This window comes from Falco biarmicus, chromosome Z, assembly GCF_023638135.1.
Source record: "Falco biarmicus isolate bFalBia1 chromosome Z, bFalBia1.pri, whole genome shotgun sequence".
NCBI lineage: Eukaryota > Metazoa > Chordata > Aves > Falconiformes > Falconidae > Falco > Falco biarmicus.
Window position 1 is genome coordinate 45,408,258 of NC_079311.1, and position 15,629 is coordinate 45,423,886.

General features: G+C 44.3%; 1 protein-coding gene across 6 annotated transcripts; it reads right to left on the reverse strand.

The window, feature by feature from the left end:
• Nucleotides 1-276: 276 nt before the first annotated feature.
• GCNT1 (glucosaminyl (N-acetyl) transferase 1) lies at nucleotides 277-15,488 on the reverse strand. 6 transcript variants are annotated; one of them, XM_056324029.1, is made up of 3 exons: nucleotides 15,270-15,488; nucleotides 3,018-3,152; nucleotides 277-2,632 (listed from the first exon to the last, which is right to left on the reverse strand). In XM_056324029.1, the coding sequence occupies exon 3, from the start codon at nucleotides 2,493-2,495 to the stop codon at nucleotides 1,215-1,217; it is 1,281 nt and encodes a 426-aa protein (XP_056180004.1). In that variant the 5' UTR covers nucleotides 2,496-2,632; nucleotides 3,018-3,152; nucleotides 15,270-15,488; the 3' UTR covers nucleotides 277-1,214. The 6 variants fall into 6 exon arrangements, with proteins under 6 accessions (XP_056180004.1, XP_056180005.1, XP_056180001.1 ...); XM_056324030.1 differs by lacking the exon at nucleotides 15,270-15,488 and adding an exon at nucleotides 15,141-15,157; XM_056324026.1 differs by lacking the exon at nucleotides 15,270-15,488 and adding an exon at nucleotides 14,927-15,069.
• Nucleotides 15,489-15,629: the final 141 nt, after the last annotated feature.

A 15,629-nucleotide genomic window follows, 5' to 3' on the forward strand; every position in this document is an offset into this window, starting at 1 on the left:
GCAGCTAAACTACACAGGGACCTAACCTGAAAAAAACTCATCCTTTTCCTTTCACCAAAAGCAGCAAGTAAATAAAAATCAGCTGAACTTGAACAGCTGAACAGCTGTAGCTGTAAACCTAAACAAGCATAGACACATGAATGAACAAATTAGCATATGGAGGAAAGTCAGCTTCAGTTGTGTGTAACAACCTACAGTAAAAACATTTTAGGTCTTCATCATTGGGATTTTTTTGTGGTGCTTTTAGAATTACTTTAATTGTAGGAAGAAGCAATATCATTTAGAAAAATAACTTTATTTTTGCATAGTCAGTGTCAAGTTACTGAAATACATGTTGAGCTTGACAGAAAGCAGAAACCAGCAATTCCATCAAAGACATTTAGACACTACTGCAGTTCTAAGTTTGAGAAACTTGAGTCATTTTGGATCCAAAAGCATGACTTGACTCCTGGTACAGTAAGAAGTATAAAATTAAAAGTCTGACTCTCATTAGGCACAAACTGAATTTTCCCTGAGAAGATGTAATTACAAACTTCATATCACATTATCAAGGGGGTTTAAGAGTATGAAAGCAAGATTTGGCTACAAAATTTAAACACAAGCCCTTAATACTCCATGTGAAGACGACATTTTCAGGAGGATTAAGAGTTACATATTACAGAACTACAGCAATCAGATACAAGTTAAACGATGACATCTGGTTTTGGTATATTCCCTTTTGTGTAGTTTTCAGATCAATTCTAATGTTATTTTCCTGAGATCTTTCAGTACTCAGTATGAAGTCTGTGCAGTCCAGCTGCTCTTCTCTCTTCCTGCTCCCCATCTGTTCCTTCCAGCTAGGATTACATTCATGGGAAAAAACTGAGGAATAACCATGAACAACATATATTTTCTAAGCTTAAAACAAATAGTTTAGCCAAAGGAAGTCCATTCATTACACCTTTTAGTTAATAAATAATCCAAATAGTTGGCCTTCTAAAAATTGCTGTGTTTGATTTTCCACCTAAAGGTCCATGTCCCATCTTCACATGAGACATGTCTTGTCTCCCCCTTGTCCAGTCCATGCAGATGGCAGGAAGGGTGTCATTACCACCATACCAAATGGTGAGAACCATTATACCCATCATCAGCATCACCACCATCAGTGTTACATGTTAACATACACAGTTGTGTGCTATTCGTACCTATGTTTTGTATAAGGACCGTGCAGTATTTCAGTTCTTTTGCACATACAAAGCTTTGTGTCGCAAGTACTCTTCCAAGCATTTCACTGCAAAAGGGTCAACATCAGTATCAAACTTATTAGCAAAGAAGTGGTGGTTTCTTAGCACCCAGTTCAGATCTCCTACCCCAAAAACACAGACAGAGCGAACGTGAACTCCATTGCATGGTGGGTAAGGTGCACCTTTGGATATGTCACCTTCGAAGTACTGCCACTTGACAAACCTGGCCAGTGCATTCATGTCAGAAACATCATACTTGTCACTAGAAGAAACTGCACCTGGGACTTCAGGGATTCTCTGAATTGTTGCCCACAGGTACTCATCTGGGCTGTAAGTATCTTTTGCCCACTCTATGAACTTAAGTATTTTGCTGCTTTTTAATACATGTTCTATAAACCTTCTGCTAACTACAAAATAGGCACTACCAGAAAAAATTGGAGTACTGAGAGGTGGCAGCTGTTTGTCTATGCCTGTGTTCTTTATTTTACCATGAATAATCTCATGGTGTTTTTTCCACCTTACTTCTTTATAAACAGGCATTTTTTCTGTTTCCAAGCTGTTTTCACCTTTAAGGGCTTTTAATTTCTCTACTATTTCCTGGTTGGTCTTTATAGGAAAGTCCATACCACAAAGGTTTATTAGGTATTTCCAGTTTGAACTTTTCCTGTAGAGATCTTTCATGCAGTTAATGTCTGCCTGCACCCTGCTCCATGAAGCATACACAACACTCTCTAACTGGCTGGAAATAAAGACATTCTCAAAACATGAGACTATGCCCTTCACAGCAGCAAAAAAAGACTCTGGAGACTTTTTGTCAACATGAATGCAGTAAAAATTCTGAGGGGCATAGATTGATCTTAGAAGTCTATCAAGCATCTCAATTTTGTGATAAACCACTATTGAGTAAGCAATTGGAAATTCTGCTTCTTCATTGCTGAGAGGTTCCATAATGTACTTCCGAGTCTTGGTGAAAGAGGCACAGTCTGCTGTCATGTTAATATAATCATCTGTTGTTAGTCTAGGGCGTTTCTTAAATGACACCGACAATGTCTCAAGCTTTACTTTTTGAATTTCTTGTATATCCCCCTCTATAATCTTGGTGCAGTTAATATTGCCAATAGGATCTTCTTTTGTCAGCTCCAGATGCTTCCGATTTAAGGAGTCTTGTTTCTGGTTAACTTTCAAAACTGAAATGATTACTAAAATAACAGTTAGAGCCAAGAAAAGCCTGAAGCGTGAGTTGTGGCAAAACCGTAATTTCCTCTTCAGCATTTCAAATACCAGGTAGCTCTGCAGGGCTAAAAAACCTGCCCTCCAATCTGTTCATATCAGCTTCAACAACTTCAGAAAAAACACTGTGTGTTTCTCAGGAATTTGGTGAGTTTATCAGGGAGATGGAAGGAAAAATCCTAAAAGACAATGAAATATGACTGTCACCAAAGATTAAAAGTTTTCTTTATAAAATTCATTGTTATTCAGTGACAGTAAAGAGGTTCAGCCAAAAATATTCTGTTGAAATTTGAAATTAATGAATAAAATGAGTTTATTTTTCTAGAAAAAGATTGGGAGAGACAGGTAGTTTTCATGAGACACTATTTCTATAGTAGTAACACCACAAACTGTAGTTCAGTAAGAAAACAGAGCTGATTCAGCTGCACCTAACAAAATCAAATCCAGTGAGTCAAGATAAATTACTGAGAAGCACATACTGGATGTTCATTGATGCTGCAGAGTCTGACAATGTTTTATACTCACTTCCATACTAACATAGATTTCATTATAATTATAACTTACCACTCACTTCCTGGATGCTAGTTACGCTTTATCTTCTCATGGGGAAAGCAGTTCCTGAAGCCTTTCAAGATTTTTGTGTGAGGTGCAGTTGTTCAACATCCTGCAGATGAGCTTAGAAATACAATCAGGAAAGAGCTGATGAGAAGAGGAGAAACAAATCAGTACACCATAGCGCCTCAACTTTCAGAGTTGTGAGAAGAGCTGTGACTGTATTGCTGAAGTTCCTTTTTAAGGTAGAAAGCGATCCTTATGGCCTGTCTCTAAAGCTGTTTTGTGTTAGGTCACTGCAATTGCACCAGTCTAAGAGCACAGCAGTATTGTGTTACCATATTTAAACACACTTCTTTTTATGATTCAGCAATTGCTTTTGTGTGGAAATAGGCTGCAAGGCTGAGCTGCAACAAGATTTATAATACAGCAATCTTGTTTTCATCTTTATAAGATTTTATGAATTCACAGGCACTACATAATCTCTGTTAGTCCTGTTTCTCCCTTTTTTTCTGTTTCAGTACTCTGCAAAGGGATCACTGCAGTTATGCAGCTGCTACAGCTATAGCTGTTGGGAAAATTGCATAATAGAACTGGATTATAGAACTACGTGTCTTTTTTTGTAAGTACTACCTCGTGCAGGTAAACTGATGAACAGGATATCCTTAAGCAATTTACATCATCACTTAAATGTTATTTGTACTCAAAAATTCATTGTCTAAAAATTCAGTGCGGGTTTTAATTTCAAACCAACCTCTAATTGCAAAAGCCAAGAGAATCTGTAAAGAATGCCTTCCAAAATTTTAATCTTTAAGTTAAAAGGTTAAGGAAATACTGAAGTATTTGAAGTACTTTAATTTTTTACTACTTACAAAGCATTCTGTGTCCCTGAATAACTTCCTGAACAGCTGTAAGAATAACTGCTACCCAAAAAACTGGTAAGAAAATCTGTTTAAGAAGAAGTGCGCACTGTGTCCACTTCTGAGTGTTGCTGTAGGCTGTTCAGTGTAAGGTTTCTCTTTCCCCCCCTTCTTTCATTTTAGCTTTTAATTCTCAAACTGTGGCTTTTAGCCTGCTGCTTGTTCAAAACAGGTGCATGTAAGAAACTTGACGCCTGGCATCACAGCGTTTTTTGATAGTCTTGCTGTCACCGGGATGCACTACACGTTGGGTCCATCCCTATGTCCACAGCACTGCAAACTGACTAGGGGAATTGATCCACATGTAGTAGGAGGGGAGGAAGGTGCAGATCACTGCACTGAATGTCTAGCACAGGTCTAAGAACCAGCAGCATTTTAAGGAAGTATGGTAACCAAATATTTTAGAATTCAAGCCACAAGCAGGCAGAGACCACAAACTGTTTGTGACTAACAGCATTATATAAAAATCTCAGTTACTGTCAAGTGTACTTTGTTTTCAGAGTTACACCTGTAATTATTTTAACCTGCATTTCTAATTTACCTTAGGGAGGTGGACATTTGTTCCAAGTCTGTTTTAGGTGTACAGTGAAGTCAAATTGAAAGAACTAAAATTCTAACCCTTAAAGTAAGTAAGCCAAGTGAACTAGTGTGCAATTATTGCTGAAAGCATAGAGAGGTACCTTTTAAAAATATCAGGTCTCACACTTTGAATTCAATTTTTAAAAAATTAAAAAAGGGAAATTTCACAATTACCACTTTTAGTTTGCAATGTGGCATCACAGCAATATTATTTAGAGCAAGTTTTAGCATGTTTTATTATGCTAAATAAACTTACCACTTGGTTGCTTACTTGATGTCCTGCTAGTTTTGACTAGCAGATCTGATCCAATAAAAAAATAGTATCTATCACAAATTAAATTATCGAAGGAAAGATACTAGCTATGTGATAGTCTCCATAATCTCCATCAAGTATCTATTACCATAGGATGAAGCTTGTGATACTGGTTACCCTAAATTACTGTTTTCTGCCTATCAACTTAGAAATGAGAAATTTTCTGGAACTTAAAATGTACTTCAAGTACACTTACATTTGTGAAGCTTTAGATGACAGAAGCTGGAATGCTTTCTTTAGGATGACAGCACTACTATTTTATCCTATTAGTTTTTATAGGAGTACTAGTATTGTGGAGTAACACACACTTCAAGAGGATTGCCAGCCCCTCCCTGATCATTACAATGCAGGGCGACAAAAGTCTTAATCAAAAGCCACTATTGCACTCTTCATCTTCCACGTTTCCAAAGAACAGAGCTTTCTAGTAAGTCTTTCCTGCTTCTGTTTTAGAATAAAATTTAGTTGAAAGCAGGATAAAGAATCTCTTTCACAAAGGCCTTGTATACCCAGCTGGGTGCAATTTCTGTATTGTTTTGAGCTCAGAATAAACAGACCCTGCATTGCCATTATACCAAAATGAGAGATCTGCAAACATTTACATGTTAACATGGCTCTTATCTTTAGATGGAGGTTTTTCTCCAGTCAGAGGAGGAATTTCTCCTACAGTCAAATTTGTCCCACTAAGTTAATATTTGTTTATGCTTGCAATTCCTTTTCTAAAAACTCCTAAAACTTGATCATATCCCATTCTTTGCAAAAGCTAACCTGCACAGGATAAGCAAAGATTTGGTACCTTTAATCTAAAAACATAGCCATTTTTTGTTTTATAAAGTTCTATGAGCCCAGAGTACTCATTAGCATAGCTTCAGACTGCGTTCAGTAAAGCTTTTAACATCTGTTTCTCAAGCTCTGCATAGCTTTAGTGTGCACACTTGATAATGCACTGTCAGAGGCAGCACTTTGCACTGGGAGGGAGGTTTGTGCAGCCACGGATCAAAGAGTTTACACTGCAGCCTTAGTCTTGCTCTCAAGTGAAGTTCAGCTGCATAAGTTATGTACTTGACATGCATCCTTCTTTTACAACCTCCTCCTCCTTCAGTCACAGCCTGTATTTCCAATGCAGTAGACATTAAGTCATTAAAGGGGGGAAAATATAGGAGCTGCTGGTTTTTGGAGGAGTTAGTACAAAGATTGAGGTTGGCTGCCCACTTCCCTCTTCCCTGACAGTATTATTCTTCACTGCTGTATACAAACTGTATGTTACGAGTAAACACAAAACCAAGATGATTTAAACATGATTTCTACTACAGACTAGTGTTCTCCATTTAAACAGACCTTATGAAAAGAAGAATTACTCTACCTAGTTTAAATCTCCATTTCTGGCACCTCCTCTGTGCCAAAGGGCAAATCCCTTGGATCATCTGCCTCTTAGTTTACTAACCTGTGAAACCAGTACACTTTACCTAGCAGTTTGGGAAACATCTTGATAAAAGCCATGTTCTGATTTAATTTCTGTTAACCTGTCAAGATGCCACTTTAAACAGCTGATTTCATTAACAATGCCTTCACCTGGTTACTATATAAACTTGCGTTAACCCTACATGCTAACTTCTTAATCTGACCCATAGTACTGACTGAAACATGTCAGCACTAAGACTATACGGATACTTATGCCGAGAAAGGCTGTGGCCTCAGACAGGAGGGAGCAGCACCTTCTAAGCCCAGCCCAGCGTGTGAGTTTAGATAAGTTTGGCTTCACCCATCCTTAAAAACAAACAGAAAATCCCACAAGAAACTTAGGTCTTCAGAGAAAAAAATCAAACAAAATACTTTTACAAGGTTATACAACAGCTCTAAGGGACACCAAAGTTTACGTGGAGGTTTTATAGACAGGCTGGACTGGAGCGGCAGCATGTAATGGTAGTGCTATTAGCCAGGACCATTACATCCCCACCACAGGGCTGGTCTTCAGAAAGAGGATCTCTGCGAGGGCACAGAGCTGGCAGAGTGCTGCCGCACCAGCCCCAGTGAAGGGCACGTGCCTCAGCCCACCAACATGGAAACCATCCTTTGGCTGCCAGCACAGCAGTTCTCTTCGGCTGCAGTTCCATGGTGCAACTGGTTTAATACTACAGTGCCCTGCTGGTGGAGGCAGAAGCCCTGCTCCCATATCTGCTGGCCGCCCATCAAGCCTGGACAGACACAACAGCAGATACAACCAGCTGGCCTCCTGGGTGACTCTCTGCTGTCAGCTCTCATGGCTGCTGGCAGGGCCCCAATGGCACTAATGGGCCCTGACAGCTCCAGCTGGCCCCCTCCAAGCTCCCCCACCACCCCATTTCAGCCTCCCAGGGCTGCCAGCCCCTGCCCCTGCCATAGCAGGGCCAGTCTCCAGTCCCCACAGCCTGGCCGTAGGCCCTGACAAGCTGTGCCCAAGTCCCAGCTCAGCCTCGGCATGTCCCCATCCCCAGGGAGGTGCCTGCTGTCACGGCTGCCCCCATGCCCCTTGGCTGCCCTGCTCCTGGCCGCGGTGGTGGGACAGGCCTGGCTGCCACCCCTGCCCTGACGGAGCCACCATGGGGAGCCCCCAGCCCTGCGGCATCCTGCAAATCTCTGCTCACCACGCCACAGCCCAGCCAACCCTGACACCAAGTTTTTAGGCTCTTGTGTGGGCTGATACGGCTGAAAGTGAGAGAGGCATCTTTCCCTAAACGAGGTTAAAAGCAACGGCAGGCAGCCTCTCACCAGCGTCAGGCTAGGGTGGCACCACTCCCCAGGGCTGTCCATTTGCCTGAGTCACAGTGTCAGTATTGGGCAAACAGGATCCCCAGTTCTCAGGCATCACAGGTCATCCCCCATGCCAGCTCACACAAAACGCATTGCCCCCCTCTGTCCTGTCTGAAGTAGTTTAGAGAGCTGAGTAAAACTGTAAACGAAGTAGATGATTTTTGTATTTAAGCAATTACCATACATTTTTATACTAAGTATATTTTCTTCCCTTGGAAAAAGCAGCTAGGGCTTGCTGCTGAAACGGTACGCAGACACATCTCATGAGGAGATGAAAATCATTAGGGTCTGGTAGCACAGGAAAAAAAAAATCATGTGTCTTTTGATTTTGGCACTTCAGCCTTTTCTTACACCAATGGAAAAACTCTTGAGGCAAGATGTCAAACACCAATTCAGCATCCAAAAGGAAGCACTGTAGCCTCCAATATGCACCACAGACCAGTATCAGCACCAGAAATTCAGAAGGGGGAGGTCTGGGGTACTCCAGCAGCCTGTTAAATCCTATGAAAGACTGACAGAAAGGCAGGAAAGAACTTAAGAGTTAGGTAGCATCATGAAAGCAGTCAGGAGGTCAAAAGCAGTCATAACAAGAGCAGGGAAGATCTGAAAGGTCTTGTGGGCTTAGCTGCAACTTTCTGGTGTCACGTCTCTCTCAGCCTTGCGGGCTGCTGAACTAACATGCACCCAACTACCCAACTTCCCTTCATTTTCCTCCTGTTCCGCTTCCTCTAACAAATACCAGAGAAAGTAGACGGTCATGTTTGCTCTCATAGTTGCTTTGATGACTTTTGGCATATAGCTACTGTGGAGAGGACCTAGCAACATGAACATTACACTGGGGTCTATTATATGCCCATAGACACATTAGCTTTTAAAGAAAGCTTTAAAACAGATATTTGAAAACTTCCTGGCACCTGCACTAATATCCTACATCCATTCATGACAACCTGAGTTTTTACAGAAATGTATCCAAGAAAAGCCAAGTGGAAAATGTAGTGCTGAGTACACCCACCTCAGAAATGGTAGCTGGGATGGGCCAGGAGACAAGTAATAGTTTTGATGGGTGGGGAGTGAGAGTCAGAACTGACATATTTTTCCCTTTTCTTGCCTCAGAGGGAGGGAAAATCTAAGGAAATGTCCTTGTTTCAGCTGGGATGGAGTTAATCATCTTCTTAGGAGCTAGCAGGGTGCTGTGTTTTGGCTTTCATGTGAGACTTCTCAGTTCCTCAGGCCTTGCTAGTGAGAAGGCTGGAGGGGCACAAGGAATTGTGAGGAGACACAGCCAGGACGGCTGACCTGAACTAGCTGAAGCAGTATTCCATACCATGGGGCGCCATGCCGGGTATATGTACCTAGGGGGTTGGCTGGGGCAGGTGGATCATTGCTCAGGGACTGGCCGGGCATCTGTTGGTGGGCAGTGAGCAGCTGTGTTGTGCACCACTTGTTCCTTTCCCTCTGGATTTTATTCTTCCCCTTCCCCTTTTCATTATAACTGTTATTGTCAGCATTGTTACTGTTGTTCTTTTACTTTTATTCTATTTCAATTATTAAATTGTTCTTATCTCAAGCCTTGAGTTTTACCTTCCTTTCCAACTCTCCTCCCCATCCCCCTGGGTAAGGGGGGAGTGAATGAGTGGCTGCGTGATACTTAATTACCAACCGGGGTTAAACCACAACAGAAAACTTCAGCTACCCCTGAGAATGGTAAGTAAGCAGGTGTTGACCAGATCTTCGCTATTCTATCTTCCCATTAACAAATTCTACCCAAGATAGAAAGCTTTTCCCCAACACTTTAGGAGGCCCTCCACTGAGGATGGATTTGCTGTAAAGTCCTTGAGTTTTACCAGGGCATATCCACGATGCTTCAAAATATACATGTCCTGCAAGCATTTATTACAATAAACCTGTTTCCATTCACGTTCAGTTATGCAGAACATTCGTTCTGATGAGGGCTTATTTTTAAAGCCCTAAGCAGCTTGCATAAACACACACATGCATAAGCACAAAGACAGACTGCACAGATGCAGGGTTATCTGCAGAAATTTGCCAGACATAGAACAAAGTTGTATTTACTCAGCATTTCCATGATACCAAGCAGCACAACATCGAAAGTAGATACGCCTGTAACTGAATGAAAGTACTCATGTTTGTGCCATTAGGTAAGTCTTCAGTCTTACTGAAAATAAGAATTGGTCATAAGCCGAGTATTTGGGTTACCATTAGACTTTACAGGACTAAGACCTTAATTTTGAAAGTCAGACAGAGGCAGCGGCAGGGTTCCACATGGGTGCAGTAGTCTACTCATTGACAAGTCTGCAAGAGCAGGGCTCTTCCTTCACAGCTGCTAAAAAACCCAATAAAATAAAAAAGATATTTCCTTTTTAGAGGAAAAAATAACATATTTCTAGTGCCTTGTTAGCTTAGAAGGCAGGTTTAAACAAAACTCCACAAACAGCTAGTACTGCTACACCTACCACTGCATAGAGATTAAACAGTGACAGCAGCTAAAAGTAGACAGCTGTTTTTCAAGGGGGGTGGGGGGAGCTGGGGAAGATTGAAAATAAATTCAAAGCTGTGGGTCATTTGGAGATCTTACGTTCCAATGTCAGGAACCTGACATACTAAAATCTTTCTCTTTTAAAAAAACAAGTAACACCCATACGAGCACACACTGGGTGTGTAAAATAGCATTGTAAAACTGTAAATTTTAGTAGCCTTTCCAGTACCCTCTTGTACTACTGGATCAAGTAAATCTTCCTTTGAACAGTTCAAAGCCTGACTGCCATTTGCGTTCATGTCTGGCCTTAGAGCTCCCACAGGCAGAGCTGTAACAGTAAGAGATTTCAACTAAGGAGAGTAAAGCTGTTACAGCAAAGTCATTCAGTGACCAGTTCCTACCTTGAGAAGACCATGACTTTTAGTAGTGAAGAAAAGATATGCTTTATTTCTAGGTAACTAACACTGAAACTACACTCACAAATCCCAAAACAAGAAAACCACAAAATCTTTAAAGTTGTCCCATTTAACACCCAGTACAACTGCCTGGTGTTCGTCAAGGTAATTTGCACACATTGGCTACTTCAAAGTAAAATGCCTATCTATTTTTTTCACATTATTCCAAAGTAGGAACTATAATTTCACCAGGGACAGAGCAGCTGCTGTACTCCTTGCGCCCACCTTCAGAATTTTGCTAATTGCTACCTTGTGACAATGCTGTATTTCAGAATGGGACACGCTGGCAGACTGTTTCAGGAAAGGTAGTATCTATGAAACCACAACTAAATCTCATGGGGATCATCACATTCCTGAGTACTTGGATCCCTCTTCAAGCACAATGTTTAAAATATTATTCTAAGGAGACTATCTTTAGCTCTATGCAGACGCCAGTGTTTTAAACCCATGCCTACAGTTACAGTTCATCAGTGAGCTGAATGACAACTACTACCAGCAGCAATAATCTCTGAAAAGAACAGGTATCTCTTACAGTTACAGGACTAACAAGGATCACCATCATGCTTAAGTGCATAGATTTAACTCTATTGTGCAAGTCAATAAAACAATACTACTTTCAATCTACAGTTTAAGAGGCACTATATGATTTTTTGGGGTTTTTTTTCCACTGTTCATTTCAGGCAAGATGAGTTTAATCTGACCTGCAAGACAAGACATAAGAATACAGTTCAAAAATACTCCTTTTTATTGTCTAGGAATAGACAAGAAACCTACCCAGAAAGTAGGTTCCGCTGCAAAATACACAAAACCACAAACACACCTCCCCACCCCCCACCCTACATTATAGTTTACAGTGCTGTATATATAACATCAGCAATAGGCAACTTTCATGGTCATTGCAGAAATTTTATACTGGGTGAGAGCTATCACCTCTTACTCCGTTCCTTACAGGACTTTTCAGTAGGAAAACAGCCTAATCCTTCCACCCTTGAGAAAGATCAACAAAGGAAAGCTTTTAAATCTAATAGGGAACAGTATGTATGACTAGGATGGGAGAATCAACACACAGGAAGATTTGGTAACAGTTATCAAACACAAAGTTTTTGTTATGATTTAGATGTTCTCCTCTGCTGGGTGCAAAGAGCTTTCTGAGATAACCTATCACAGTTTACTAAGATGTGATGAGGTTTCTGTTCATTAAGCCTAACACCACGATTATCCTGTGTATAACAACTCTTCACAGTGCAAGAGGTGGTTTACCTGCAGCTATAAAGTAAACCTAATAGCACAAGTTATTTTGGTTGTACTAGTTGGACGTGCTACTTTCCTTTTTTCACCTTTCCCAAGACAAAATTCTACGTTGGTAAGCGTTTTCAAGTTTCAGTAGCTTATGAAACAAGGTAAGTGGAGAACTTCTGGATTATGTTGGAATACAAAGGAAAACCAGGAGGAGATTATTAGAAAAGAAATAAAACTTTTCACAAGACTAGTGCGTTTTCCATTGTAACAACAAATGTGGAGAGCAGGATTTTTCTCAGTAAATCACCATGTTCTGCACAGCAGACTGTAAATCTTCAGCTTGCCTATTCCCTAGTGCATTTTGCTTAAGTTAGAAAAAAAAGAGAACAGACTTGGAAAAGGTATTCATCGGATTTTTTAAGCAACTTTGGGCTCTTCTGGCTTCAGGAAAGAAGTACTACCCCAGATAATTCAGATTCATAGGAAAGAGATGATGCTGGTAGGTAATGTTTTCTATAGGCAGAATGAAGAATGACTGAAAAGGGAAAACAGTAGTATACATTTGTATACATCTACTTTCAAAAGCTTCAACGTGAGCTACAAATACTGCATTATTTTTCACAAGCATTCTCAAGCTGAAGTCTATAGACTGAAATGCTAGATTTGTCCCCTCTTACTACCATTTCTGACTGTCATTCTTAACAGCTCTGAGGTCACCCACCTCATATTCCATTAAAAAAGAAATTTAAAATTGTAGACTCCAAAACAGCAATTCCCTCCTGCTGCCACTCCTCCTCCTTCTCACAAAGAAACCTACTTTTCTGAGCAACGCTGAAAGAAGGCAAAGTGCCAGAGCACAACTGAGCCTCCTGTAAGGCTTCTGAGTCCTCCCATCCAACTTGGGTCACAGGAAACTATTTACAACATTCTAAACAGCTTTGCTGTTCTGAAAAAAAAAGGTTTCTTCAAGGTTTTCCTAGTTCTAACAAGTTCAACAGAGACAGAGAGAAGGGCAAGGGGGAGAAAGAGGCCACATCGCAGGACTGCAGCACCTCAGGAGCATCGCGTGCCCCCTGAACACTGTGCTCGCTAACAGATTTCACATCAACCCAGTACTGCTGAGGCCAATAGCTCTGCACGCACTGCTGCTGGAAAAGGCAAAGGAAGAAAGGGAAGAGAGAATGAAAGGGAGAAAAGGAAAAAGAAGAGGGAGAAAGGGGAGAAGGAAAGAAAGGGATGACAAAGAAATGGGAGAGGGGAAGAGAGAGAGGGGAAGAGAGAGAGGGGAAGAGAGAGAGGGGAAGAGAGAGAGGGGAAGAGAGAGAGGGGAAGAGAGAGAGGGGAAGAGAGAGAGGGGAAGAGAGAGAGGGGAAGAGAGAGAGGGGAAGAGAGAGAGGGGAAGAGAGAGAGGGGAAGAGAGAGAGGGGAAGAGAGAGAGGGGAAGAGAGAGAGGGGAAGAGAGAGAGGGGAAGAGAGAGAGGGGAAGAGAGAGAGGGGAAGAGAGAGAGGGGAAGAGAGAGAGGGGAAGAGAGAGAGGGGAAGAGAGAGAGGGGAAGAGAGAGAGGGGAAGAGAGAGAGGGGAAGAGAGAGAGGGGAAGAGAGAGAGGGGAAGAGAGAGAGGGGAAGAGAGAGAGGGGAAGAGAGAGAGGGGAAGAGAGAGAGGGGAAGAGAGAGAGGGGAAGAGAGAGAGGGGAAGAGAGAGAGGGGAAGAGAGAGAGGGGAAGAGAGAGAGGGGAAGAGAGAGAGGGGAAGAGAGAGAGGGGAAGAGAGAGAGGGGAAGAGAGAGAGGGGAAGAGAGAGAGGGGAAGAGAGAGAGGGGAAGAGAGAGAGGGGAAGAGAGAGAGGGGAAGAGAGAGAGGGGAAGAGAGAGAGGGGAAGAGAGAGAGGGGAAGAGAGAGAGGGGAAGAGAGAGAGGGGAAGAGAGAGAGGGGAAGAGAGAGAGGGGAAGAGAGAGAGGGGAAGAGAGAGAGGGGAAGAGAGAGAGGGGAAGAGAGAGAGGGGAAGAGAGAGAGGGGAAGAGAGAGAGGGGAAGAGAGAGAGGGGAAGAGAGAGAGGGGAAGAGAGAGAGGGGAAGAGAGAGAGGGGAAGAGAGAGAGGGGAAGAGAGAGAGGGGAAGAGAGAGAGGGGAAGAGAGAGAGGGGAAGAGAGAGAGGGGAAGAGAGAGAGGGGAAGAGAGAGAGGGGAAGAGAGAGAGGGGAAGAGAGAGAGGGGAAGAGAGAGAGGGGAAGAGAGAGAGGGGAAGAGAGAGAGGGGAAGAGAGAGAGGGGAAGAGAGAGAGGGGAAGAGAGAGAGGGGAAGAGAGAGAGGGGAAGAGAGAGAGGGGAAGAGAGAGAGGGGAAGAGAGAGAGGGGAAGAGAGAGAGGGGAAGAGAGAGAGGGGAAGAGAGAGAGGGGAAGAGAGAGAGGGGAAGAGAGAGAGGGGAAGAGAGAGAGGGGAAGAGAGAGAGGGGAAGAGAGAGAGGGGAAGAGAGAGAGGGGAAGAGAGAGAGGGGAAGAGAGAGAGGGGAAGAGAGGAAAAAGAAGGGAGTTAAAGAAAGGGGGAAAGGGAGGTAAGGAAAGAAAGGAAAAAGAAAGAAAAAAGACAGAAAGGAAGAAAGAGGGAAGAGAGGAAAAGAGAGAAAAAAGAGAAAGGGGGGAAGGTAGAAGGAAAAAAAGAAGGAAAAAGAGAAGGAAGGGCAAAAAGAGAGAAGGGAAACAGAGGGAAAAGTAGAAGGGAAAAGAGAAAGACTGAAAAAAGAGAAAGGAAAAAAGAAGGAAAAAAGAGAGAAACAAAGAAAGAAGGAAGGAAAAGGAAAGTAGGAAAGAAAAGGGAAGAAAGGGAAAGAGCAGGAAAGAAGGAAAGGAAGGAAAGAAAAGAAAGAAAAAAGGGGGGCGGGGGTCGTCACAGAGAGAATCGTGGTGGGAAGAAGAAAGACAGCAGAGGAAGAAATGAAAGAAGGGCAGAAAAAGAGGTCGGAAGTAAAGCACAGCAGAAGGAAGAGAAGGAGAGCGGCGCAGCAGCTGCGTCCCCCCACCCTCCGGTGCAGCACCTGCCCAGCGATCCCGCGGCTCCCGGGGGCGCGCCGCGCGGTCACGGAGGGGCCCGGGAGCAGGGATGCTCACGGCCCGGCCCGGCCCGCCCGCAGCACCCACCTGCGAGGCCGCGGCCGCTCTCGCCCGGCCCGGCGCGGCGTTTCGCGGCGCGGCGAGCGGGCGCCCCGGGGCAGGCAGGGCGCCTCGGCAGCGCGGGGCCGCACGTCCCACCCTGCGCGGCCCGGCCCCACCCACCCACGCACCCACCGGCCCGGCCTCGCCCCACCCGTCGGTGCGCGGCGCCCGGCGCCGTCTCGCCGCTGCCCCTCCTCACCGCCCCCTCCCCCGCTCCGACGGTGCTGAGCCGCCGCCGGCCGCCTTCGCAAACTGCTCTTGTTCAGCCTCTTTTTTCCCCCTTGTCTTAAAAGGCTCCCCCGGCGGCGCCGGTAACGCTGAAACCCACGTAGGACGGGGCGGGGGCCGCTCCTGCGCGGCTGACGGCGGCGCGGGGCTCTCTCAGCGTTCCCAGCCCCCGGACGGCGCGGCCCGCCCGGAGCAGGCAGCAGCCGCAGGGCACAGCGCAACACGCCCCGCAGCTCGCCCCGGGCGCCCACCCCGGGGCCGAGGGGGAAGGCACCGCGACGGGGCCGGCTCGGCTGCGGCAGCCGCGCCTCTGCGAGCGGGGAGCGGTGTGGATGTGCAGCGCCGCCTGCGCGCCGGCCGGGCTGCCCCGCCACCGCCTTCTGCGGGCAGATGTGTTCGAAATGGTCAGCGGGTGGAAAAATCGAGAGGCGGAAGAGGAGGGGGTGGGAGTGGGAAGGGA

Excerpts from the sequence above, each read along its gene's own strand:
- GCNT1 (XM_056324029.1), bottom strand. The coding sequence starts at position 2,495 with ATGCTGAAGAGGAAATTACGGTTTTGCCACAACTCACGCTTCAGGCTT.